This window comes from Cebidichthys violaceus, unplaced genomic scaffold (genome assembly GCF_023349555.1).
Source record: "Cebidichthys violaceus isolate CVI_PGR_0920_01 unplaced genomic scaffold, fCebVio1.0.p SCAF_296, whole genome shotgun sequence".
Classification (NCBI taxonomy): domain Eukaryota; kingdom Metazoa; phylum Chordata; class Actinopteri; order Perciformes; family Stichaeidae; genus Cebidichthys; species Cebidichthys violaceus.
In genome coordinates, this window is record NW_027176479.1 from 27604 (window position 1) to 54357 (window position 26754).

The 26754-nt window shown below is 45.8% G+C and overlaps 1 protein-coding gene across 1 annotated transcript; it reads right to left on the minus strand.

Moving 5' to 3' along the window:
* Nucleotides 1-17: 17 nt before the first annotated feature.
* LOC137880805 (tubulin polyglutamylase TTLL5-like) lies at nucleotides 18-26274 on the minus strand (the record flags this gene model as incomplete). The annotated part of the gene is made up of 17 exons (XM_068722335.1): nucleotides 18-1686; nucleotides 4331-4413; nucleotides 7569-7777; nucleotides 10160-10358; nucleotides 16805-16938; nucleotides 18920-19107; nucleotides 19195-19758; nucleotides 20061-20209; nucleotides 20346-20437; nucleotides 20528-20674; nucleotides 21172-21289; nucleotides 22396-22651; nucleotides 22916-23049; nucleotides 23709-23771; nucleotides 24314-24405; nucleotides 24537-24644; nucleotides 26148-26274. Coding segments are annotated over 17 exons (2716 nt in total), but the record flags the coding sequence as incomplete, so codon positions are not given.
* Between the last annotated feature and the right edge of the window lie 480 nt (nucleotides 26275-26754).

Consider the following 26754-nt stretch of genomic DNA (forward strand, 5'->3'; position numbering starts at 1 on the left):
TCAAACAACTTCCAGTGTGCGGTATGTGAACAAATCCATTTACTGACATGATCGGCATGTGTTGATGTTCTCTAGGTATTCATTTCAACGTCTGAGACGCGATGATTCCAAAAAAAAAAATAAAATATTACAATTCCATGCATGTGTGTTGTAAACAATCAGCAACCAAACAGATTAAATGATCAGACTGTAAACGAGGTTGTGTCACCACAGGAGAGTACACACACACACACACACACACACACACACACACACACACACACACACACACACACACACACTGATTCTACTGTTGGAGCTTTTGTAACACATCATGCACACGGCGTAGTAAAGTAGTAGTAAATGAACAACATTTACGTTTAACATTAATCACTACAGGGGAAAAAAAACAAAAAACAATACCATCAATTGTATTAAAACCAGAATCATCATAGCCAAAAAATCACTATGATGATAATCGACGAAAACATGCGTGACATTCAAGTATTGCTGACACGGTCATCACAGACATATACTGAATCTTTTGATATGCAACACAAATGTTTTATTCTATTAACGCCCTGAGTTAACTCGCTCAACGGTCACAAGCAACAGAGTGTCCACAGAGGGTCTGTGAGTGCAATATTAACCTCCGTTGTAGGCGATGCTGTGCATAACCATAAATCCCCCCCCCCCCTTTTTTTTTCCTTCTTTTTTTTGACGTTATGCCTCGAGCTACAGAAATGGGCCAAAACAAGGCCGTTTGGAGGACAATGTACAGTAAATAAATACTGATGCAATAACAATAATTTACTTACTTAGTCTAGAAAAAAATATTAAATTTGGTCCATCTAAGGAAAACAACATCGACATCTCAACAGTTGACAGCAATAACCACAAGCCAACTGTAATATAATCCTGATCTGAAACTCAAAACATCCCAGTAACACTGTTACATCATCCTTGTAAACGGGGAACAAGGCAGGAACCAATCGTATTGAAGCTCCTTTTTTTTTTTTTCTTCTTCTTTTTAAGCCAACGAGCAGAGGATGCTGCACTTTAACACATCCTCAGGCAATGGCCATCGCGTATGATTTGGCAACAACGTCGTCTTCAAACGAGGACCTGGAGTTGGAGCGTCTGACGCCAGAGTCTTCTCCGCACGCTCGTCTGTTTCTAGAACTTTCTAGGAAGATTAAAATCTCCTCCAATGGCAAAGCCGTGCGCGTGAGCAGAGAACGAAAGGGTGAATCCTCGTAGGTGGAAATGCCACTGGGGCATTGAGGAACCATCTGCTGGAGGCTATCTGTCAGTGAAATCTCTCTGCGGTATCAGTAGCATGGAGAGAATGAGGGCGGACAACTGTTGTGAGAGTAGCCAAAGGGAGGGGGGTGGGGGGGGGTGGGGGGGAGGAGCTGAAAATCCCAACCTGCATCAAAGCATGGGCATTCCCGGCCTGGAAGACTATCCTCTTGCGAGTCCGTGGCTGTGTCGTGGAGGAATAGAATAGCACCCTGTTCGATGTCTCGGATACTTCCAATCTGTTGCTGTTGTCCTTTCCCAGAATGCACCTCTGCGGGGATCGGGGTTACATGCAGAGGCACCTGTCGGGCCAGCAGAGGGGCAGGACGTGCCGGTGCCGGTCGCTTTCATGTCATCTGTGACCGGGCTCCTGGCCCTGGAACAGATTGCGGTACACAGAAAGACCTTGGGAAGCGACAGATGAAAGTCAAAATTAATAATAATAAAAAGGAGAGACAGAACGGCAGCACAAGGTTTCCCTACAGGTCAAACCTGAAAGAGAACGTTTCGTTGGTCTTAGGTTACCAGAGGATCTGCTCCGTCGTCTCAGGGCTCAGCCTATTGTCCGATTGTCACTTCGTTCTCAGCTACTTATATCCTATCTGCTGGCTCTGGACCAGGCATCCAGTAGAAAAGGGCAATTCCAAGTACAGTTAGAGAGCCGCCGTGTTTGCGCTCCCAAAACAGTATTTCCTTTCATTCCCTCGCTGCGCACTCTTGTTTATTTTGGTGCTCTTTTACATCGTGGGGCCTGACTAACTGGAAAACGAAAACATCTCCCCGACTTCCAATCCGATGACATGACCACTGGAAGCAGCTTCCTCCGGCTCGGCAAAAAGAAAAAAGATAAAGGGACAATGATGTCTCTGGCGCGTCCTCTCTCTCTCTCTCTCTCTCTCTCTCTCTCTCTCTCTCCAAATGACACTTGGAACTAAAAAATGACGGAAGAAATGCTGTCGGTTTCAGAATGACAGTATAATCAGCTACCTCCCATAAATATTCAACAGTACCGCTTCGATACGACTTCCATAATACATATGAAAAGAAGTGGATGACGGCCAATGACTACCTTCCTTTACACCACAGTCTTATTTTGATAGAGAGAGGCCTAAGTTATCCGTCCTGACACGATCAGACTCCCATTAAAATGGCACAAGTGCAGCATTCATTTCCTTCTTAAACTGAAAGCAATAAATCTCCCCAGTCGACCAGCTGCGGAGCTCTGAGAACTTCAAGGGAAAGCGTTGTAAAACACATGTGGTCGATATAATCTAGGTTTGTAAGCTATGATAGGTCCTCGTCAAAACCCTCCCTTCATCTCGTGTCAAAAAATGAACACGGAAGAAGCGGGGGGGGGGAAAGGGAAAAAAAAGGGGGGGGGGGGGGGGGAACGGGGTGAGACAGAGCAGGAAAAGTTTTCAGAGGATAAAGGGAGAGCCGTACGAGCAAAGAGAGGGAAGAGATTAAGAGAGCGCACAAGAGAGAGAGAGAGAGAGAGAGAGAGAGAGAGAGATAAAGGGAGGGTGTGATTAATGACGGCTGACAGCTGATCATAGAGAATGCTCTCCGTTTGGACCCGCTCTAACTCCCTGTCAGAGTCGATCAGGGGAGCGTGGTCATCTCGCTACAAAAGGTACACTGGGCAGGCCGAAAGACCTGACGCACTCCTAAGCTCCACAATAACACCCCCCCCCCCCCCCCAACCCGGTCCAACACACCCCACTGAGTCTCTGTTCAACTCCCCAGTCCCCATCCTCAAAAAGCACGGTTTAACCCGCCTCGCTAGCCGGGGTTTTTTTTTTTTTTTTCCCCCGGTACTGGGAATTTCTTTTCTCTTCAGTCGAGAGCGAAGCATCTCCCCAACCCTTTGAGCCCCGAACGACGGAAAAAATGCATTCATGAAATTCAGAAGCTTCTCCCAACGGATCCAGTTACAGTAATTGATGAGTTTATAAGATGTTTGTTAACTTAAGCCAGCCTCCATAAGTTTGGAGGGGAAGACGAAGAATGAAAAGAAGTGTTCTGGTCACAGACACACGCACTGGATTCTCTCTTTTTTTTTTTTTTTTGTGGGGGTGGGGGGAGAGATGGGTACTGGGGTGGTGCACAGCTACTGTGTTTTTCCGACAAGCTGATTTCTGGGTCGCACACGTGATGGCGATGAATGGTATGATTTGCTAATGCTAATGTATAGTAGGTCTATGGAAACAAAAAAAAAAAAATAGCTCTTGATCAGGCAAACAGATGTGTGCATCGGCGCAAACTGCTTAATATCACCGTTGCTGCAATAAGCTCAACACTTCGCTCGGGATGGAAAGAGTTGTGGAAATAGGGCAGCATGACAGAGCACACGTGAGTGCATGCAACCGCAATTGCAGTGCATTACTCATAATACACTTAGCAAAGAGCGAGCTCGGTGTTTTTTTTTTTTTGTTTTTTTTTCATTCTCTTAGTGTGATTTCTGGGGTACAAGCGGACGGCAGTGATTACGACTGCGTAGGAATGACCGACAGATGGGAACCGTTCCCATCACTGGGTCTCATTACAAAAGAAAGATGTCATCGCTGCTGTGCCTCTTTATCTTTTCGGCAGTAATCTGACCTCTACTCTCTTAAAAAAAAAAAAAAAAAAATATATATATATATATATATATGATCAAATGGCAAATTACAGCACTGGAGAGTTTGTTTATACCCTTTCTGTCATAAACTTAAAAGAGGGCCATGACACAAGTCATATGATGTAATAGCCAATAAAGCCTCACTTGTACTATTCCAACAAGGTTTGTAATTAACGTTTGTACATTATTTATCATTATGACAATATCTTTTACAGTGTGCAGACCACATTTACATACGCTACACTACCAGTGTGCAGGCTAAAAATACCCAGTGGTGTTTATCGGTGCTCCATGGGGAATGTCCACTATGCCTGGCCGTAATCACGGACACTGGCACAGAAAGGGCATAACTGCCGGAGGACTCCAGCACCGACGGGCCAAGTTGCAGCTCGGTACGAAGCGTGAGCAGGACTGCGGCATCGGACCCACCTGTTTTGCCGCAGATGGCTTCGTAGACCACATGCTGGCCGCTGGGCCGGCTTCCACCGGCTGAACTCTCTGCGGACGTCTGCCTGTTAATAATAAAGAGACAATAAGTGTCAAAAGATCACTCCCCGAGGTGTTACACATACGACAAACGACCCGTCTCTGACAAGCAAAGCTCATCTCCACGGCCTAGGTGAACGCTATGGATTGACCCAAATGTATTGTCCCGCTTCGAGCTCAGTTTCAAATAGTCTCTGTGAGTGTGTGTGTGTGTGTGCGTGTGTGTGTGTGCGCAGCCCTAGTGGGGGTGAAGTGTTTGCCGAGTGCTTCTCATGAGCTATTGTGACAAGAAGGGGCCAAATTCCGGCTCCTTGTCCTGGGTGATGTGATTCTCACAGGACTGTAGCGGCGATCGCTGACTGTGTGCACCTGAGGGCGGCGGCTATAGACACAGAAGGCGTCTGCACACAGTCTCTCTTATAGGCTGAGTAGTCAGGACAGTGGTGTGTATATTCATCTCACAGGGATACAGGAGTCTGGAGGTCATAGACGGGGAATTATACAGGCTTTTCTTTTTAAATAATCAGACAGTGTTCTCAAAGAATAAACCATTATAAGAATCTGTAACCGTATACATTCAATCTGTTAAGCTTTTTTTTTTTTTTTGGGGGGGGGGGGACAATAAATAAAGCTTAGCTGGCATTAACCTCTCGCCCCCCGGTAACAGCAGCTCGCCAAAGGAGCATTAACAAGGTAATGAGGGTACACACTGCCTCCTTGTAAGGGACTGCACAGTTGTTCTTTCATACCATTACACAACCGCAAATAGAACTGGCCCACTTTAAGCGTGGCATACCTCCACAGGAAGCAACCCCTTTCATATTGAAAGAGAGAGAGGGGGGGGGGGGGGGGACTTGACCTCTGGGTTTTTCACATCACTCTCTTTGTCAACAGTCTCTCACTCTGTCACTTCAAGAGTCAGGCAGCAGCCAGACACATCGGAGGTGAGAGCTAAATCTGAACTTGCAGTGCGCACGGATGAAACCTAAGCCTAAAGTAAAAGCACATTTCACACGGAGTCCTCACGGAAACATGGCCCATGTGCCATTTTTCTTCTTTTTAATGCATTCAGGTAACAAGCATGTCTTAATGTTATTCAGGTTGACCAAAGGGGGGATAAAGTTTAACCATAAACACACTTTTGGCAGCTTCTGTGTGTATATACAGTATCCTGTGAAAATAACTACTGTTGTGGCTGATTAATAGGGAGCGAAAGCAGCAGCGGGGGCTGACATTAATGGCGGCGCTGTAATTGTCACCCTATTAGTAATGCCACACGACAGCCCGTGGGTTTCCGTAGTTACAGCTGCGTCTAGCCAAACCTCGCAAACAAAATACCAAACAGGGCTCATTTATTTGTGTTACAAATTGCTCCTTTCAAAGCCTCCACTGAAGTCATACCACTTTGAGTCCTTGCAGCCCCCCTTTTGAGCTGGCGGTTGTGGTATGTCGATAGACCAGAGAGCCCTGCCCTGCTGAGTAGATACCGACACGAAGCACATTTTGCTCCGAGCAAGTGCAATGCGTGTTAGTCGAGCTTAAAAAAAATCCAAAAAAAAAAAAGGCATTGCGAATCTTTGCCACGGTCCACTCAGCATTGCTAGTCGTCAATTAAAAGTGAATGCTGACGAATCACAAGTCAGCAGATTCAGAAGGAAAGTGATTGGAAAGCACTGTTGTAGGATTTTGTCTCCAAACAAGAGGAAATTCATTTTTGCGGCATTGACTTCGTTCCGCTTCCTCGTGACTCCGATACACAGATTTAACTGAAGGCCGTCGGTGGTCATCGGTGGCGTATTACTCAGGCGGGGCCGGTGCCGGTACATTTGTATCAAGCAACAGTCTTTACCATTGAACAGCTGGCTAGAGGAAGGCGTTTGGAGAGCTGGATCACCTTGAACTGTTTGAATACACCCAGCAGGGCGATTCTATTAGAAGTTGGAGGAGCTTAGGTCTACGCTGGGATGCATTTCAGACGTGCCTCAATAACAGAGGTATTGAGTTGCCCCTAAAATGAGCGCTGGAAATAAAAGGGAAGCAACTTATTATCCCCCCCTATTTTCTGCAAACAATCATCTCCTTTCTCCTGGACCGAGTTCACTTTTCGCTGTCATTCTTTCTTTTCCCCCCTCTCTTTATCCTTTATTCTTTTTCTTTTTTTTTTTATTGTTTCCATCGGTGCATTTTTTTGGTCCTGAAGCTTCCGTTTTTCCCACACTCTCCCCTGTCACACTGGTCGACCACAAAAATGCAGGACAGAGGAGAGTGTGAGGGGGGCTCTGGAATTCCACATGCAGAGGGTAAACACAGCAACTGCCAGGAAGAGACACACACACACACACACACACACACACACACACACACACAGGAGCAAACACAGCACCTACCCGGCTGCCCCTAACCTATTCTGCAACCCCTGCCCTCTTAACTCTTCGCTTGCCAGCTACAGTCAAGTAAGATGACTGAATGTAACACGTCAGCAGAGCGAGGGCTTCGCTCAGTGCTACCTGACTACTCTCAATCTCTGCTGCTCACACTGCAAAGCTGCAATAAATGAATTAAGTTCAAACAGAGAAATGGACGGTTTTGCGTTTCAATCCAGTTGTGTCCTGTTGTCTTACACAGTAGAGGAGGGTAAAGAGCCCTTTGCCACTGCAACTGCGAACACTGATCACAAAAGGTTTGCTGTTGTTGTGAAATTTGGCCAGATGTCGCAGCAATAAAGTCATAAAGTAAGCGAGGGAAATAGTTGGCAGTTCAGCCCTATTTCCCTGCTTGCCTTTTATTTTCAACCCTGTGCTCTTCAGCTTATCTCCAAACCAAACAGGAATTAAACGGCGCTCGGAGCCCCGGGGTCGCTTCCACTTAAACCGCGCTCTGTTTACGGTTCAGGCAGAAATCAGGCCCGTGATGAGGTTGTTTACCCGACAGGCAGATACACCCTGCGGCCAAAAGAGTGGGAGCTCTCACGTAGAACTCTCGTTAGCGTGAGCCCCGTCCCCTGGAACTCACCGATTGCCAACGCGCTTCGTCTCAATCCACAAGCAGCGGCCAATCGATACCAACCCACTGCAATCACTGAATGGGCTGAACATTACCTGGTGACTTTGTTAAACTCTCTGCTATACTGGATTAAAGTGTCATCAGGACTAAACGCATTCAGTCGGTAGGCTGGTCTTACTTGACGAGACGCTTTGTCGCCGTTTTCCTGATCTGTCCCTCTCTGGCACTGCTGGGCGGCTTTGGGGCGAGAACGGGACTAACGCAGGTTTGAATCTGGCCGTGGCAGTGACTGTGATTGGACCGAACATGAAAGCTGGACGGAGGGCAGCCGGATGAGTTTTTGGGAGGCTGGGCGTGCGGAGTGCTCGTCTGGTCTGGAAATTGAGCCTAAGAAACAAGAAAAACAAACAGTTATTTAAGGTTAGTGTCATTGAGCTACAAGAGCAAGTTAGATTAAAACAGATTGTCACAGTAAGACGATTTCTTTTTAATATGTTGATTTAAAAAGGTGAGATATTAAAGATCTGGGAGCTGACAATGGTGGTGTCCCACAAGGATCAATCCTAGGGTCGTTACTCTTTTTAATATATGGAACTAAATCAATAAATGCTTCTTAAAATTGCCGGCTATGGAGTCTTTATTAAAAGGTCAAGAGTCAGATGCAAGACAAGGAAAATCACTGCCACGATTCAACCTGGAATTTAAGAGCATATAACTTTAATTACTATGATCTACCTAAAGCATTATCAGGGGAATGTTAAAAAATGGACAAAATATGTTTCATTTTTAAGAATTAACAATTTGAAACAGATAAATTGAATCATTAAAATGTTGCTATTTTCTATATAAATTCAAGTACTTAGCAGCAGGGCAATAACAACATAGAATACTTTTGAGAATGGCAAAGATATGAGATCATACATAATCAAAATGATATTAAAATTCATAGATATGGTTGTTTTGAATCAGGTGACCCAATTCCAAAAGAGGAACAGGAAGAGCAATCACATTTAGAATGGCTTAGTCATGGAGAGAAATGTATTCTCTGGTCATTTAGGTGAAATATCAAAGTGCTCGACACAATATAAATGAAATGTCATCCAGTATCAAAACAAGACCATTTTTGGTTGGCAGCACTAAAAAGCAAATCCTTCCCATTATTTATTTGTTTGTACTAGATCTCTTCAAAGGAAGAGGAAAAATGCCGTTTTCTTATTGACGTAATAATTCAGATCTGCGTTTCAATCCGTCCTTGCTGGTGAATGCTTTGCATACATTCCTTCCACATCTCACGTCAATGCTATTTTCCCTGCAGCTTTATACGGCTATCTAACGGGCTAATGGTTTTCCAGCCTCACACAGTGCGGCCGTTCAAAAAAGGGGGTCCGGCGGGGAATATCTGATGTAATTTGTGTGTTTCCAGGTTGCGAGGTCCTATGGTCGCGATTCAGCTGGAGCGGGACCGAGGGAGGCCACCTTTCTTTGGCTGCCAGGTGGCTCGGAGCCAAGCCTGTGGAGGAGCCGCGCAGTCTGCACCCGGGTAACCGGAACGTGGACTTGGAGCGCCGGAACGGCCCCCCTGTCTCTTTCTCATCTGACAGAAGCAACGCGCTCACACATGGGCGCTCGCACTAGTTGAAGCGCCTCCTTTGTGTCTTCAATTAATCCTAAATAATCAATTCATTTTACCGGGAAGCCAGAAAAGCCAGCGATGGGGAATTCGGGGATGCGACGTACTGATTCCTGGACCGATCAAAGATGCGCATTGTTGGGTCGGACTGGCAGAGAGACCCGTGTGGGTGGATGAACTGGGAGGCATGGCGAGGTTTTTAAAGAGGAATGTCTGATTTGATGGTGAGACAATCGTTCCTATGAGGAAATTTGGTCAACTGTGTTCAGACGATGAGACGAAATGAGAAGGGGAGTGGAACAGAGGAAAGGCTTGTCCCATGACACTCTGCTCCATTTCTATCCATCCATAGATGGATACAAACTCCTCTAAATCTCTAAACATTAAAATGATGCTGCGCAAAATGACCATGACCTCTTTAACCTTTCTAATCACCCTCTAAAAAAACAGCAGAATCACATCCGTCACAGCTAGTCAGGCGTGACTTAAATGTTGCTACATTACTGCTGCTGAGAAAATAATAATCACATGCCAAAACTGTATTTTGTGTTGTAATTGGAATACAAATGGAGCTCAAATCTGATATGTACTGTAAAAACTTCAAAACTCATAACGGCCTCTCTGGTGCATTCCTTGATTACTCACCTTCCAATGTAAACCTAGCAGACTCAATCAGCCAAACAGTGTCATCTTGGAGTGAGGAGTCATGTTTGGCTCTCCAGGAATCAGCTCCTGTTGAGGAGGATATTCCCACCGAACACCATTTTTTTTTTTTTTTTTTTTTTTTAAGTGGTTTGGAAAGAGAATCTCAGAGTAGCTTTGAAAATGCTAACATGAAAGCTTTCCCCCCTTGACGTGGGTGTATTTTGCACTACTTTGGCGGGCGCAGTGCTTCGGTAAGGGAATATTCTGCAGAGACACAAATACGAGTTTTCCTGAACTACAGCTCGACAGTTCGCAAACACATTCTGTTTCCTTCCATTCCGACAATTTTGCTTAAGTCAAGCGTCACACAAAAAAATAAAAGAAGAACTCATTTCTCAACTCTTTTGCTCAATCCTAACTCAACAAAACAAAAAAAGGTCGGCGTGTTTTGAGGGATCAGATCCCAGCATGTTGAAATGAACGCTCTGATATACCTGGTGTCTGCAAGGGCCTTGGTCCAGAAATTGTCGAGACTGAAGTCTTTGCTGTTGCAGTTTCTGTATAGCGAACTGAAGCTGGTAGCTCTCTTGGGTGGGCTGGTAGCGCTGCTGGGGGTTCACCCCCGTCACCAAGCTGTAGGCGCTCTGCATCTGACCATCCCAGAGACCCTCCTCGAGCTTCAGTGGCCTGTGGCTTGTAGAGCACAAGTGAAGAGGTCAGTGAAAAGTTGAAAGAATCAGAATTAACAATAAGACAAGACCTCGGTACGGTAAGTGCGTCGGCTCAATGCTACTTATTATCAAATAGGAAGAAGTGAGACAACGCTGCACCAGTAGAAGCTCAAAAGTGTGGTGGTGAGCAAATATGAACCTGGAGACATTTATTTGGATTAACAGTGATTAACAGCGATGGGTGAGGGTAAGCAGCATATCTTCTTATCTATTTGGGAAGGTGGTCCTCTGGAATTTTGAACAATCGGAAGTGATCGGGAGGAACAAAAGGTCAAGAACGCTCAGCGTAGACGATAAAAAAATAGGGAGAGGAGACGATGAGCGGTGACGAAATACAATTATAGCATATATTGACAAGTATGTTAAAATAATTACATACAAAAGTCTCACATGAAGCTCCTACTGACGCACTACTAACCCATCTTAATAGCTAATAATTACCTGCAAAATTGCAAGATGGTGCAAGCTTCAATAGTGAGCCATAATACCACAGTATTACCACATTATTTCACCATCCAAACCAAAAGCGTAGATGCTGCAGTCCCTAATTAACTGACCCATTTCCCTCCACATGTTGAGTTGCAACACCACCGGGGCGAAAAAAAAAGCAGAAAAAAAAAAAAAAAAAGACAAGCCAGCTGACGGAGTCCCAGTCGAGTGGCTGCTGGGCCCACAGAAGCCTCAAGTCAAAGTGTGCAGAGCAGAGTCAGAGCAGAGGGCGAGTCTGTGGCGAACACAGGCTGACCTAAAACCCTTTCCTCTTCGCCTCAGTGCACCCCCGAGCTTCACGTCCCATTTACATCACAAAGCCACAACCTGGAAGGCAAACCTTTTGACGAGTTCCACGAGTTTGTAACTGGATTATCTGTCATTAAAACTAAGCCTGTTTCAGCCTTTTTTTTTTTTTTTTTTTTTTTTTTTTCTTCCTTTTTTTTTTTTTTGGCCCCCGTTAAAGCAATGAGGTGATCCTCCCCTTCAGACATGCTTAAATTGAGTCTACGTTGAGTCTGGTGCGCGCAAACAAAGAGCGACACAAAGAGCACTATTGGGAACTGCGAGAAAAAGAAGAAGAAAAAAAACGAAAGAGGAAACGGAGAAAGATACAAGTACAGTTGAAGAAATGGGATCCCTGAGGGGGGGGGGGGGGGGGGTCATAATCACAAAAGAAATCCTTGGAAATTCCTCCCATTACATGCAATAACATTTGTCCATTGGTCTAGAGCAAAAGGAAACACTGTAGACTTAAAAATCACAATAGCTGCTATATTTTTAGAGCCGATCTAAAATTAGAATTCAATTAATCTTGAACAATACACACTGTGGGATCATAATCTCGTGTGACACAAGGCACCTTAAGCTCATGTGAACATAATGGGACGTATATTGCAAAAACAACTGGCGTGACCGTGGGCCAAGTCCATGTTTTTTAGCTTCTGGAAACAAAGGCTCTTCTGTGAACCCTGCGAGGCCAGAGGTTCTACAACGCCAGGAGACAAAACAAAAAAAAAACAAAAAACTCCTTCTTTGTTTACAACAGTCGTTTCCTTTAGCTTGGCCGCAGTTTGCACACTGGACCGCGGGGACCTTCAAGCGCTACCAGTTTATTAGCAACATGGACTAAAGCGGACCGCTCCTACCGGTCAAGAGCGCCTGCTTTCCATGACTACAACCCCCCCCCCCCCCCCCCCCCAGAGGAGAAGTCTTTTCAGACAGGGAGTGTCGACACAACGCCGCGGGAAACATACAACAGAATCACCATGAATTTAAAACCCAGCAACGCAGGGACCGGCAGTGCAGAAGAGCACTTTTACAGCTGAGTTTCTCATCACTGGTACAGCACGTGTGTGTGTGTGTGTGTGTGTGTGTGTGTGTGTGTGTGTGTGTGTGTGTGTGTGTGTGGGGCTCCAACAACCTGGGAGCTCCCTCCCTGCTGGACTACAGCTCGTCGGTGTCGTCTTACTCCCCGCTGTGCTCGACCATCTTTCTAATACGCTGACACGACTTACCGCCGAGCGACACAGCAGCGCAAAGTCAAGCGCACGCGCGGCATCGATCTAAATACGTGTGAATGTGGGAAAATGGACGGTCTGAGGTGACCTCATGTCCACAGTAATCTCAAAAGCCCTGCCTGGTCAGTGTAAACATCAGCTGCCTTCAAGGGTGTGAGGGGTATTTCCAGCCATTTGTTTTTGCCTTGTTTCATTGCAACAACATGACACTTAACAGAACCGTCTTTAAAAAATAAATTAAAGAAAGATCCGTATCTGGGCATTTTGTTGTTTCAGCAGTCTAGACAATGCGTGCTGATGCTTCAGTTGAAGCAGCGATGAGCAATATAAGGTCCCGAAACCACAAGCGGTCTGTTAGAAAACACGGGTTTACTTAAAAAAAAACAACCCTACAATATCCTGACATCTGGAACATGGACTGATGTAAAGTGACCAGCTCAAGGTCCTAACGCTCAAAGGTTTGACTTCCAAAAAGTGACATGACGGATAAAGATGACACTGACATTCTAGATAAAAAAAAAGAACATTCATTAACTTAAGAAAACACCGTGTTGTTTTTATGGGCGCTTTCAAAAAATAACCTACATTTACAAATGATAGGAAGCAACCATTTAACATATCGCTTGGCCCCTAAAAACTGTTGACGCAGCTGATTACGTTTGACTGGATGATGGCACTACAAATGCGTCCTTGCAACCAATTTACACACAGTTCGATGGTGAACGTGGTTTAGGAGATTGCTAGTTTAAAACTAGCAGTAACTACAAAAACTGGCGCAACTCAGACCTGATCTATAAGCATAACCGGAGGTTTCACACATTTGACAACACTGCAGAACTTAGGTGACACGTGTACTGCTGCTGTAGAGGTGTGTATATCTGCTGCCTCAATCCCTCCATTCACTGGAATTTCACTCTCTTACCTCAAGGGCTCTCCCTCCTATTACCACATCTGGCTCCAATAATTGCGAATGAAAACTTCTCTTCTTTTTAAATTCAAGGAAGAGAGACATCAAAAACCGACCTCCATCAAAGAACTTTTACATTTTCACCCGAGCTTTTCTGATTAGTTGGGTTGTTGGTTCAGCAAATGACCTGTCATAAAATCCTTCGGAATGGTATGTTCTTACAGAATTCGACCAAGTCAAACATCAATCTAACAAAGTATTGAACAGAACTAAAAATACCCAGCATAAGCAGGGTTGTGGTATTTCTCCGTTCTTAGCTGTGCTGGAGAGGAACGCCGCGGAGGAAATAGGTTTGCGGTCAAATCTGTGCGCGCAGTGAGAAGAAAATAAGGAGGCATTTTTTGTGGCCAGGGTGCTAATGCAGCTCAAGACACATTATATCACACGACTAATACAAGCGGAGAGGACAAACCGTGACCTGCTACTGACTAAATACACTTCATCCCAAACCCAAACCCAAAACGAAGATTAATCAGCCATAAGTAAGATGCTTTGTAAAAACTTGTCTGGATGAAAAATGCGCAGAAGTAACCAAACACAACACGCTGGTTGTTATTTCTGAGGTTGTCTCCTTGACTGTAGTCAGAATGTCTGACCGTCTTGAGCGTTTCATACTGCTGCACATCATTTCGCAAGGGTACGTTGAATGGAAATCATCATAAACGTTTCAGGAGGTCCAGCACCGGAAATGACCCCCTCCCCCTCCCCCCCTCCCCCACCCACCCAGCTCACTGTGGATGTATGAAGACCTGCAGTGTGGCTCAAAGCCCTCCGGTTGTCAGCACACTGCAAGTGAGGCGGCAGCTCTAATAGTGCTGATGAAGCATACCTGGTTAGATCCTGGCAGCGGCGACTTCAAAGAGCCGCGCCGCTCTTTGAAACCCATCATACTTCACCCCTGCGGTTGCTTAAAAGAGCCAGTGTGCTTAACAGTTTCAGTATGTTTGGCACAAACCATCGGGCCGAGTGTAGGGGGGTGGGGGGGCGGGGGACACAGGAAATTCTGTGTTATAAGAAACAGCTCCGAGGTGAAATCAAGGCAATTTATCCTAATATCTTATTAAAGACATTTCACTGCAATAAGAGGAGGTGAACGCCAAACCAAGGGCTGGGAGCACTGCGGCACAAGAGCGCTTTTGTATCGCAAGCCAGTGACAAATGGGAAGATAAAGGCAGCTGTGTATTTTCTGGAGAGATTTTGGAACAAAAGCTACTGTATATTCCACCCTGGAATATGAATTATTAACCTGAAATGTGAAAAGCCGAAACGCAAAGCTGAACTTAAATGTGTTTTGCGATGAATGAAGTGCCAGAGCAGTATCGGAAAAAGGGCTAAAACTATTTAAATGGAATGACATTCAGATGTAGGATCCAATCAAAGCACCGGAGTTCTAAAGTTAAACGGGAGATCAAAAGGTGACTTCTGTTTCCTCAGTATCGCATGTAAAAGCTACGTGAAGCTATCCGTAAAATTACACATTCTATTAAATCTCTTTTCTTGGTTTGTGGGAAATAAAAACATTTTAAGAAAAAAAAAGAAAACAGGCCAGCAGACATTCTTGGAATTCCCTGACAGCTCGATACATAAGGAAGGGCAAGGACTGGAAAAACAGAGTCTAAGATCAAGGCCAAGCTGTCTGAGACATTGTCCCTGACACATCAACACAACAGTAATGTGGAGTGACCATGTATGCTAACCCCTCGACGGGTTACACCTTCAAATAGCCGCTTTATTATCCTGGCCTGGTACCGTAGAGCACGACTGTGTGATCATATCCTGTTTCCTTCCTCCTCTCCTCAGAGCGATGGGAGAGGGGTGAGATATGAGGTGAGATATGGGGGGAGATATGGAGGGAGGGGGGGGGGGGGGGGGGGGGGGGGAGACAGACTACGTGGGTGTTGACATTGCCCCCCCCCCCCCACCACTGCCTCCACCCCACCAACGCAATGTTTCAAGCTGCCAGCGTGCTTCACACACTCCCCAACACTCAGCAGCCAATTCTAGCGTTACTTAGCTCCGCGAAGCACTAATGAAAAGAGAATAAAATGCCCATTCTCAGGCACGTATTGAGCTGACCTGCCCAGTGTGTGGAGCATTGGCGCTGCGCAATCCTTTTCCCAAAGACTAACAATCTTCAATCTAGAAATTTGTCAGAGACCATTAAAAAAAAAAAAAAGCATTTAGGTTCTATTGAGTGTGACCAAATAGGCAACCACAATCTAAAGTGTCTACAGTAAAGACTTGAGTAAAGTTGATTACACAGACGATCGATTTGTCCAAAGTGATTAAAGCTTCTCTGTCTTTTAAACACTTCAATCTCAAGAATGAGAAAAGAAACCCAACTACAGTATTTTAACTCTTTAGGCTTTATGACATATTCTTAAAAAACAAGAATGGCGGTTTTATTCAGACTATAATTTCTGTGTTGGTGTCAGCATCTCTCAGAGGAGAGAAGTGCTGTTTTCCTTGGCAGTGAACCCCAGTGAGACCGTAACACACTATTCCTTCTCCGCTGCCTCAGGAGAGGTAAGTAATAAGTAGTGCTTATCGGGCACAATGGTGAGATTTGACCCATAAGGAGCAATGGAGCACTTATACGGGAGCAGAGGTTTGGTTTGTGTCATAGAGAAGCTACTGTAGCAATAAAGAACATCTAAAATCACGTTTATTGAAATGTATTTTGTTGAATTTAAATGAAATAAAATATACATTTTCCCCCTTTCTTATCTGATTTCAGGTCTCAAATGAGAATAAAAGAGAAGTGACTTGCAGAGCAGGTGTGTATGCTGTTGCAGACAAGAAAAATTCATAATTTCAGTTTAAGAAATGAAACTTTTCTCTTTCTGATATGAAGTGCGAAGTCAAGTTTTCATTTTTTACACCAAAAAAAAAAAAAGACCCTGGCTTTTACTCAAAGAGCAGATTATTTACAATTTATTTTCAAATTCATTCTGTGTCCCCACGCTCCCAAAAGTTGCTGCGTTTCCTGCGACAAAAACACGCCGTTCACTAGAAACAAGGTTCTGCAAACCTGGGGAGGAAGAGTAAAAAGCTACTGATTATACACAGTCCCTGAAAAGTACAAAATCTGACACCAGTGCTCCCATTCTCCCATCTTAAAGATGCTGTACCACACATTGGAGTCATTTTCATGGAAGATAACATGAGGCCAGGGATTGTCGTAGCACTAATGACCGAGTGAGTGAACAGCCCAACATGACCGAGTGAATGTAACTCATGATAGAAACGCTGAGTTTTACTCATATCTGACGTCCGATCCGCTTGATAAAAGCAGCATCAGCACCACTGCCAATCCGGCCTATCAAATGTTGGTGCATCCCTAGTTGTACTGCAGAATTTATTTTTATTTTTTTAAGAAATGCCCTTTTCACCCACAGTTCTCTGCACATGCCGCTCGTCTCTGGACTCACCTAGTGCTGCTGCATAGGTCTGAGTGAACAGCCTTCACCGGCCCTTGGGTTGTAGCAGCAGCATGCCGCACTTTGGGGTTCGGCGTGACGCTCTCTCTGCTCAGCATCCTGTTTGCCAGGTTCAGGTTGGTCAGCTGTGGGCAGAGAAGGAAACGTCAAACAGATCCAGTCATTTTCATCACACACACACACACACACACACACACACACACACACACACACTGTATTAACGAGATGCATGTATTCACTAACTTCAACCAAACATCCCGTTAAATCCCAGCATCTGAAGCGGGATGGGAATGCTCGATGAATAAGCGCTCGCATTGTGTTCCTCCCTACATCGACCACTTCATTCTCTTGTCTCTGGGGGGGGAAATGTGAAAATGTACACACGGCACACGGCAGAGCTAGTCTCCGCTCAGCACTGAATCCAGGTGGTTCCCTCCTCCCTTCTCCATCTCTGACAGAATCAGCTATATCATGACTCGCCAGCCCAAAATCTGTTTACGACCACCGCGCTGCGACTGCGCCTCTGTGCTGCTCCGTACTACCCTGGGAATTATGCTCAGCGAAAGCTAATGGGAGAATAAATTATCCCGCTGTGGCATTTTATTTACTTTATTTCCTCCTGTGCACTAAATAGTTCCAATGGAAAAATTGTAACACTGCCAGGCCTTGTACGACGTGAAAAAATGTGTCAGCATGGTGCTACACAGCCTCGAACTTACTTATTAAGGTAGACTGGACGTATTCTTACAAGCTGTGAAATCTAAAAACGGAGGCAATGAAAACACACATGTGGAAGCCAATAATACAAGGCTTTTTTGGAACAAATTGTCATATATCATGTATCATGATAAACCATTCAAATTTGAATAAATCTACCATAATGAATAGATCTTTACCATTGTCCAGTGTATATACATCTATGGTCATGTGCACCAACTTGTCTAACGGAGACACGGTGTCTTATAACACTGTATTGGACAAACACGTCATACTGTAAGGATTCATATTCATGCATCTCAGCCGAGGGACTTTACTCATTTTTCAGGTTCTGTTTAGTTTACATTCTCACCGGCTTGAGAGCGAGTAAATTACTTAAACCTGAGAGGTCAACTGGGGCAACAGGGTGTTGTTCGTGTTTACAACGTTCTCCGTTTAGTTCAGCGAGTGATTTACTGACTTCGGATCTGAGCCCAAAAAAAAAAAAAAAAACTAAGCACAAACTGCACTCTTTGAGCCATTAAGTGAAAAAGACTTGGACTATTTCTCTCGACAAAATACACTGCTGTCATGCACAGGATTAACTATTCATAAGAAATACAGCAAACACCTTTCAGATAAACAGAATAATGGAGAGTCAAAAAGGGAAGCCATAAAATCTGCAGTCTGTGTGGTCTGGTGCCATCACACACACACAAAAAAAAAAAAATCCAGTGAGGCAGAGGAGGTAGAAGAGGAGGGAGGGAGAAGAGGTTGAGGGGCTCCCCACGCAGAATGACAAACCTTTGGGGAATATAAGAGAAGGTGGTGATGGAGCCAACGGAGCTGCCTCTCCCCCGCTCAGTGCCAATTTGCTACATTCCTCTATTTATAAGCATCAATTACCACAAAAAAAAAAAAAAAGTGGCTGCTTGTTAAGTATCAACAGAAATCACTCCCCCATGGTGCATCTGATAATGAGACCTCACACAGAGCTGAGGCTTGATGCGGCTCACCACTGTTTGGGCCAGCCAGCTTCAAACCCCCGGTTCCAGATCCGCCCCCGCACCAAACCCCGGCCCACAGGCTGCAGGCGAGCCGAGGACTGAGAGGAGGAAGGAGGAAGGTGCGCGGTACCGAGGCAGCAGGCCCTCCGGCTCCGACAGGTCTGCTGAACGAATGAGCAGCTAGATGCCGCCAAATCGGCATGGGGTCAGAGCCAGGTTTACGCATCAACAAAGAGAAATATCAGAGAGACCTCACAGTGAGAGACTGCTGCAGCAGCTCCAGATTCTTCTTTCTTACATTACACAGATCCGTTTACGATTGCCTAATAACTCAACATGGCTTCTTGTTCGAGCGCAAGGAAACTTCCTGGGCTATAGAGGTAAAAAAACCCAGGGAGCTCACGTGTTGTGTCAGCAGGTTGATGTGACTGGAGCCGGCATAGTGGCGAGCAACCTGCTTGTCGGCCAGCTTCTGCAGGGCTGAGATGAAGGCCTGCTGGTTGGTCTGAGCTTGGGCAGACAGCGAGTTTAGCTCCTTTAATGTCCCAGCTGAGTTGGACTTCAGCTTACTGGAAGTGCTCCTCCTGATCACTGACATACAGAGTAACAGAAGACCAATGTGAGGAAAAACGGGAGTGAATGTGATAAAACGACGGCGATGTAAAGTACTGAGTCTACCTTGGCCTGCAGAGGTGGGTCTAGAGAGCTTCTGGTTATAGATGTGCGTGGCACTCGGGATGGAAGAGGCCGCTCCAGAGCTGGACGTCGATGAGGTGAAGGACTGGATCCTCTTGAGCGCCTGGGTGGGCGTCCCACCACAGATCGTGTTGGAGCCAGTCGCCCACATTGCTCTCTGGGGCTGCGCGACCACGAGGCCAGGGATGTATGCGGGAGGGTCAGAGAGGGTCTCGGGATGGCAGAACTGAGACTTAGCCAAGGACTGTGCATAGGACGGTGGCTGGAGAGGCGGCGGCGGCGGCGGACAGTGGAGAGGCAGGGACGTCGGGGCGGTGGGGCAGCGCTGCAGACGGGTATGCGTGCAGTCTAACGTCACGGGAAAGCTGGGGCAGCGCTGCGAGGCCTGGACCTCTGGGTGGATTTGACCAGTTCTACCTGCTGCTTGTTGTTGGTCCTCGGTGCGGACACAGGGCTGCCTCTCAGCGGCCTTGATGTCTGGGTCACTGCTGACTTTCCCTCCGGAGAGCGAGGACTCTGAGGAATCCTCTTTGGCCACAGGCAGAGCTGTTCAAAAGGAGGAAAGAAGCCAGAGCTCCTTTATCATCAGATAGCCATTCCTCGCCTCTGACACACATTCCCCCCCCCCCTCCCAATGAGTCCTAATCATTTGAAGCTGACCATTTCTTCACCCCGGATGACTCAATCTTTTTCCTATCACTTTTTTTTTTTTTTTTTGGGGGGGGGGGGGGGTTACAAATCTAAACTATTCCTGTTTACTGTGCTTGCATGATAAAGTATTAAACATAAACCAGACCTTCAGTAACAAAAATATGGGGGGGAAAAAAAAACATGCGGGAGGAACTCACTTTTGGAGTTCTCACAGTTGCCTGAATCTCCGAAGGCATTTGCTTCACGGACGTCTTTCTTAACGCTCCTGACTTTTGTTCCGAGGAAAACGGTGGCCGATTTATTTTTCTGCGTGTAGAATGTCAGTACTTCCTCCAGATCGTTTTCACTGTTCAAAAAAAAGAAAAGAAAGAAAGAAAAAAAGACAAGAGATAGAGATCACCCTTCAGTCAGTAGCATATAGAACTCTAACAGCGAAGAGCCAAGCTCTGAACAATGGGCAGTGGGCTTGCCAATTCACTAACCTGGCTGCAGTGATGTACTCCTGAAACACACTGGGGTTAACACAATGCTCCTCTTCGCTGCTCTGTGTTTTCTTTACCACATGTTCGGTTTCCTGAGACGATAGGAAAGAATGAGACAGCAGGTATACACAATATGCATAATATTTCCCAGATTTAGATTTGCGGAGTCTGGGAACAGGCACCTTGTTGTAGCAGCGGATAAACTCTCCTAGCTGGTGGGACAGGATGCGTCTGCGGTCTTGGAGTGGAAGCTGTCGACTGGGCAAGACCACCTTTATGTCTTGTTGAAGGTTACTGGCTGCTCTTCTCAGGAAGCGAATCACCAGCTCCTATGCAGAAAAAAAAACATTCATATTATCACTTCCCTGAATCTGATTCATCCAGCTGCACATATTCAAGCTGCCTGCCTGTGTGTGTGTGTGTGTGTGTGTGTGTGTGTGTGTGTGTGTGTGTGTTCGCCTTTCAGGGTTCAAAGCTTTTCAAAGCACTGAACCTTTGAATTTAATAGCCTAGACTTGAATTCACACTGATTTTCCCTTAAGGTCTGAGGTCACTGATGATGATGATGATGATGATGATGATGTATGCTCTGACAATGCAGACTTTCCAATCAGGCTAACTTCTACAGAGACCTTTTTCCTTCAGCGTGGCCGCAAATGTCTCGTACACATTTCGGCTACAGCCAGGGTACATATGAGTAACAGAATAATAATAAGGGGAAATCTGGCACACGTGTGCACACACATAGAAGGGAGGCAATGCCCCAGGGCACTCCGCTCACATCCATTTATTAGGAAAGGGAATGAAGAAATGGTTATCATTATACCATTTGGTCGTTGTCCTTGTCTGGCCAAGCTGGGACGCTGTTCGCCCTGCTTTCCGCCAGCAGTCTTTGCTGGACTCGCTGCAGGTAGGAGGAAAAGGCCATCCGGGCCTGGACTTTACTGGAAGAAGGAGCGAGAGGAAAATCATCAAGAACCGCATTAGAGGTACAAGCAATGGAAAAGGAAAGACCGCTAAGCGTCGTCAACCGGATCCTCTGCCGGGACCTCTTCGATGCGTCTGTTGCAACAGAAAGAACAGGCAGTGCTCATCCATATATTCATGAGCTGACACATCATCGAGGGGGGGGGGGGCCGAAAGAGCAACAAACAGGTATGTATCACTTTCAGCCGAACTTTGTTGAAACACAATGTATCTTGTCTTGCGCGGTATCAAAATGATAAACTGTCGTTGTGACCCGCGAGAACCTGGAAAGAAGTTCTGTCAGAAGACCGTCAAACACAAACAATGGTACGCTGTACTATAATTTCCCCCGCTACATGCACAGTCCTGGCGAGCGCTGAGGAATTTCTACGAACTCAGACTTGTTATTGTAATTCTTCCTCAAATTATAATTTCAGGCACACTTTTCAAATCACCATCAGACCGCAGTCTTTGCTGCTCTTAGGGAGTATGTACACGGTGTTGATGATGTGCATACGGCATCTTTATCTAGATGAAAGAATATATTAAAAAAAGGGAAGATGCCAATTTGGAAAGCATTATGTATGTTGATATCATCTTACCACGACTCCCTACACGTCTCACTCAGCACACAGTCAATAGGTTTATATTTTTTAGCTTTCTTGCGGGCCGATCATGAAACTCTTACCTATGATGCTTCTTCCATCTACACTTGCTCCAAACTAACTAGACTGAGGAACCAGCAGGTGTCGAGCTTTCTAGTTAAGAGTAGTTAAGAAAACACCGAAATAGCACAAACAGTAAAATGATGTATTTTCTATCCAAATGTGTGAGTTGTGGCGGACTGTAAGACTCTCTGACACGGGAAAGTGAACAATGAAATGACATTTTTGTTGAGTGCAGCAATAAGTAAGCAAGTCACAGGCAATGGATCAACCTGTGGTGACGATTACAACAAACTGTATGTTGTACGGTGACAAGGGTTGTGCATTTGATATTTCCCCTTATTCAACAGGGAACGAGGGAGAGGTGAATACAGTGAAGGGGGAAGATGAGAGCAGCAGCCCCCGGCACACAGACCGACCTGAGGTCCCAGCCCTGCTGAAGGATGTTGAGCAGGTTGACTCTGGGCCTGGCGTTGTGCGCGGCTGCCTCCGAGCCGGACAGAGCCTCGCCTCGGCAGCGCTCCAGCGGTGTGGCTACTTGTTTTCTTTGCTCCGTTACCAAAGCCCTGAGCGAGACCGGCTCCGGAGCTCGTTTCACCTCCTCCCTTTCCTCCCGAGCGCACTCCTCTCCCTCCTGACTGCTGCTCTCCATCGGGGAGGCCTTGGATTCCTTCCCTGAGGTATGCAGCATTGCAAAAGGGAAGACACATGTCAATTGCATCACTGTCATTTTGGAGAAAATACACACGTAACCTCAAAATAGGGGTTCCATTGTTGCTGCAATGAAATGAACTCATTCAGAGTCATATTTGGCCAACCTTACCGTGACACAGGAGACGTATTTATTGGAAACAAAAATGCATTAGCTTGTGATGCTGTCCCACTTCGCTACACTCTGGTTAGTGTTTCCTGAAGTGAGGCAGAACACATCAGGCGTACCGGATTTCTTCTTGCCTGCAGCAGAGCGCTGTCTGCTCCTCCGTGCCTCCAGAGACAGCAGCTTCCTCTCGTACTGGACACCGTGACACCCGTGGACGGCATCCACCTGCAGCTGCACATTCCCGTTCATATTCCTGAGAGAGAAAGAGCAAAGACGTGCCGTCACAGTAACAACAAACTACCATGATTTATATGCGTCTCGTCAACAATTACGGAGCGGAGCGACGGTTGTAAATTCCAACTTTAACTGAAGCCGGTTCTGAGAATGATTAGTGTGGTTGAGCAGCTCGTCCAGAAGTTGACATGATGATCCAGAGGAGAGAAGATAAATTACAGATAATAACAGAAACTGAAGTCTTGTTGCAACAAACATTTCCTTAATCTGGCTACCTGACAAAAAGCCCTTAGATGGGCTTAGCTGGGGACCAAATCTGCAGACAATATTGCACAATAGTCAAAGCTGCGGTAAAAGCTCTAAAACCCATACTGATTCAAATAGCATAAATGCATGCTGTATTACAATAACAAAATGTGGTTCAATAAAAAAAAAAAAAAAAAAAAAAGCACAGTTCATCTATAATTGTCTTTCCCCTCCTGCCCCCAAAATCACCGCCGCAAAGCCACATAGACACCGGGCGCATGCTGGAAAAGTTGACTGTGCAACGTCTTTTCAGCTGTTCCTCTCACCTATCCAATCCAAAAACCAAACAAACGACACTTTAGAATCCAACCGTTTCCACAAAACTGATGGGGAGATTTAATCCCCAACCCCAACCACAATGGAAATGCTTACCTTCCATGGAAAAGTCTGTTTGCCAACATGTAGTTCATTGATGTCTTGGACTCCAGATATCCACTGAGAGAAGAAGATAATGAGCAAATTACAATAATCAGAAAAAGGCAGAAGCCCCAATGAGCCTCGGCCTCCTTATTTTGCGGCAAATGTGTTAAAAATTAGGCTTCTGTGATATGGCAGCCACAGCCCCAGAACGCTCAATAATATGCTTTTGAAAATGCCACAAAAAGCCCCGCTGCTGGGAGAGCCATGGAACTAATCAAGCAACAAATCCTCATATAGGAATATGAATTGCAAGCACAAAAACAGATTTCCTCTCTAATAGGGCCTCCAATGCCATTTCAACATAAAGTTGCTGTCCGACTTAAGCCTTTCCTGGAACGTAATACACAGAGCTCAAGAAAAACCAACTGGGTGCACCTTAGTCTGGTGGTTCAATTAGTGACAGTCAAGAGGAGTCGTGTGGTCTGGCTTTACGCACTGATTGCATTCATATAATCTAAGTGCCCCACTTATTTGAAGACAGTATTAATAATGAGTAACATTATAGACAAACACCCCTTGGGGATTACAAGTGTCTGTTCCTTCTTGGCTCAGCTCACCCGTAGAGCTCCCAAGTTTCTGCGGTGGGGAAGATCCTAACGAAGCCTCCCCGTCTCTCGTACTCCTCCTTTATCCTCCGCAGCACTTTGATCTGTGTTAGCGAACGAAAAACGACAAGACGTGCGCCAACAGGTTTTTAAAAAGTTGCAATACTTTCAGGTTCCCGTAACGCGTGAATTCAACAAAAATCGGCCCACTTCGTTGCCGTTTCAACGGCCTTACCTCGTCGGCGGTCAAGCTCAAAGTGCTGTCTCCTTGGCTTGGTTTAGGTCCTAGCTTGTCTTTCGACCCATCTGTTTCTGAGCTACTAGCTGGTGCGGGCCTCTGACGCTACAGGGGAGAAGTGTGGAGACAAAGTCAACCAATGCCAACCGCTATATCTCTTTCCAACATAAATACTTTGCCAAATTTTTTTTGGTGTATTTTTTTTGGTAAAGACAACATCGTTACTGACAAACAAGCTGCTAATCTGAAACACAATTCTCATTTATGAGAGTAAAATGTGCAAATTACAGCTTGTGTAACACAAAATGCCCTCTCTTCTTCTCTGCCTTGTCACATGTTAGGCACCGGCCTCCCCGGCTGCATGCACTACCCTGGCTGTGATTGACAATTTTGGCATGCAGGTTGGAACTCGGGCCAGGCAGAAGGGGCACAACCCCACAGGATCGCGTAGAGAATTTGTCATCTAAATAGCAGGGGGATTATATTTAATTTGTCTGACGCGGCTGGGAAAGGGGGGGGGGGGTACAAAGGCAGCCAAAAAGCGACAAGGCCAAATCCTTCAACAAAAAAAAAAAAAGAAAACAGGCTCATCTGTTGCTCCTAATCAGAGTAACGGGACAGGAGAGGTTCTCTGAAGGGCCCTGGAGTTCTTCAACAGCCTCTGTGGTTTAGTGCCGGGCTTGTTTTAGCAACATCTCCGTAACTCTGTACATCAAAGTCTCTGAGTTTTGGGTCAAGTGGTGCATTGCGGCACTTTAAAAGCACTTGCTTACTAAGGCCACTTCGCTAATGTAATGAGAATTCTATTAAATATCGCATTAGGAATCGATCCGTCTGTGTCTGTCACTGTGACAAATAGTGAAGCTGCATAATCAAATAAGGAAGGAGCAGTAAAGCAATGTCTTACCGGTAATGTCACAGGCATCGGGGAATTGCAAAGGAACGAGGCAAAGAGAAGATTAATATGTCTGAGTCTGAAGGAAGACTCACCATTCTGCTGTGTGCAGCGGCTGTCGCTGCAGGAAGAGGTTTCTAAGAGGCAACGGGTGAACATCAGCGTTACTCTTTAATAACCTTTAAGACGCCGCACACATGCTCCATCGATACGCAACGGTGAAACGCTGCTACACTATGTCTAAACAGGCTCTTTACACAACATAAAAGGTGGAGCAGAGATCCGTCCGATTTAGTAATCTCCCTCCAGCGGATCATAAAGCGCCGAATCTGGGTGCAGTAGCGGAGGGGAGGGAGCCAAGCCATCGTTGTGGCATCGTTAGGCAACAAGGCCCAGAGAGGAGCATTAGTCGCTTGATTAGAAATGGTAAAACAATAAGCCACAGAGAGTAGCGCTCACGAACTGATGTCACTCAAAAGTGTGTAATTACATGAGCAGTTGTTTTGCATTACAGTGGATTTTCCATGAGGGGTAGATAGAAGAGCTCAGCGACAGTGGCAGGAATGTACTGTAAGCAACACAGAGATGAAGACAAGAATGGGAATGTTTCACAAGGAAGGGTGAATGAGTGCAACACTTGGCTCTGCTCTCTGCTGCGTGTGTGGTGTGTGTGTGTGTGTGTGTGTGAGAGAGAGAGAGAGAGCATCCAGTACCTGTGTTCTTTGGGCTGCTGGGTGCTTGAGGCTGGGGTCCAAGGAGACTCGGTCAGAGCGCGGTTGTCTCGATAGGGGGTCCTGACACACAAAGCCTGCGGGGGAACACAGTAGAGCCATTAAAGAGCTACATCAATGACGTCAGATCTCAAACATGTAACTCATTCCCATGAACCTTCATATATTGCATCAGATCGTCAATGTTAGTGCAAGAACACCAAGAGTCCAGCGAGGGACACAAAGGCAATAAATGCACATGTAAATCAGCTCTATCTTCAACAGCATCGCTCTCAGTCAAAGACATATTCGCTCTCAAAGACATGTTTTGATATACTGACAAACCACAGCCCCCCCCCCGCTGTGGACCACTGACCTAACAGAATAGTTTGACATTTTGAGAAATACGCTTATTTACTTTCTTCCCCCGGAGTTATACGAGAGGATTGGTATCGCTCTCACATCTGTCCGTTGAATTCAAAGCTACAGCCAGCCGCCCGGTTAGCTTAGCTTAGCGTAAAGACTGGAAACGGGAGGGAACGGCTCGCCTGGCACCGTCCAAAGGTAACTAAATCTGCCTACCAGACATCACAAAAGGGCACTAATTAAC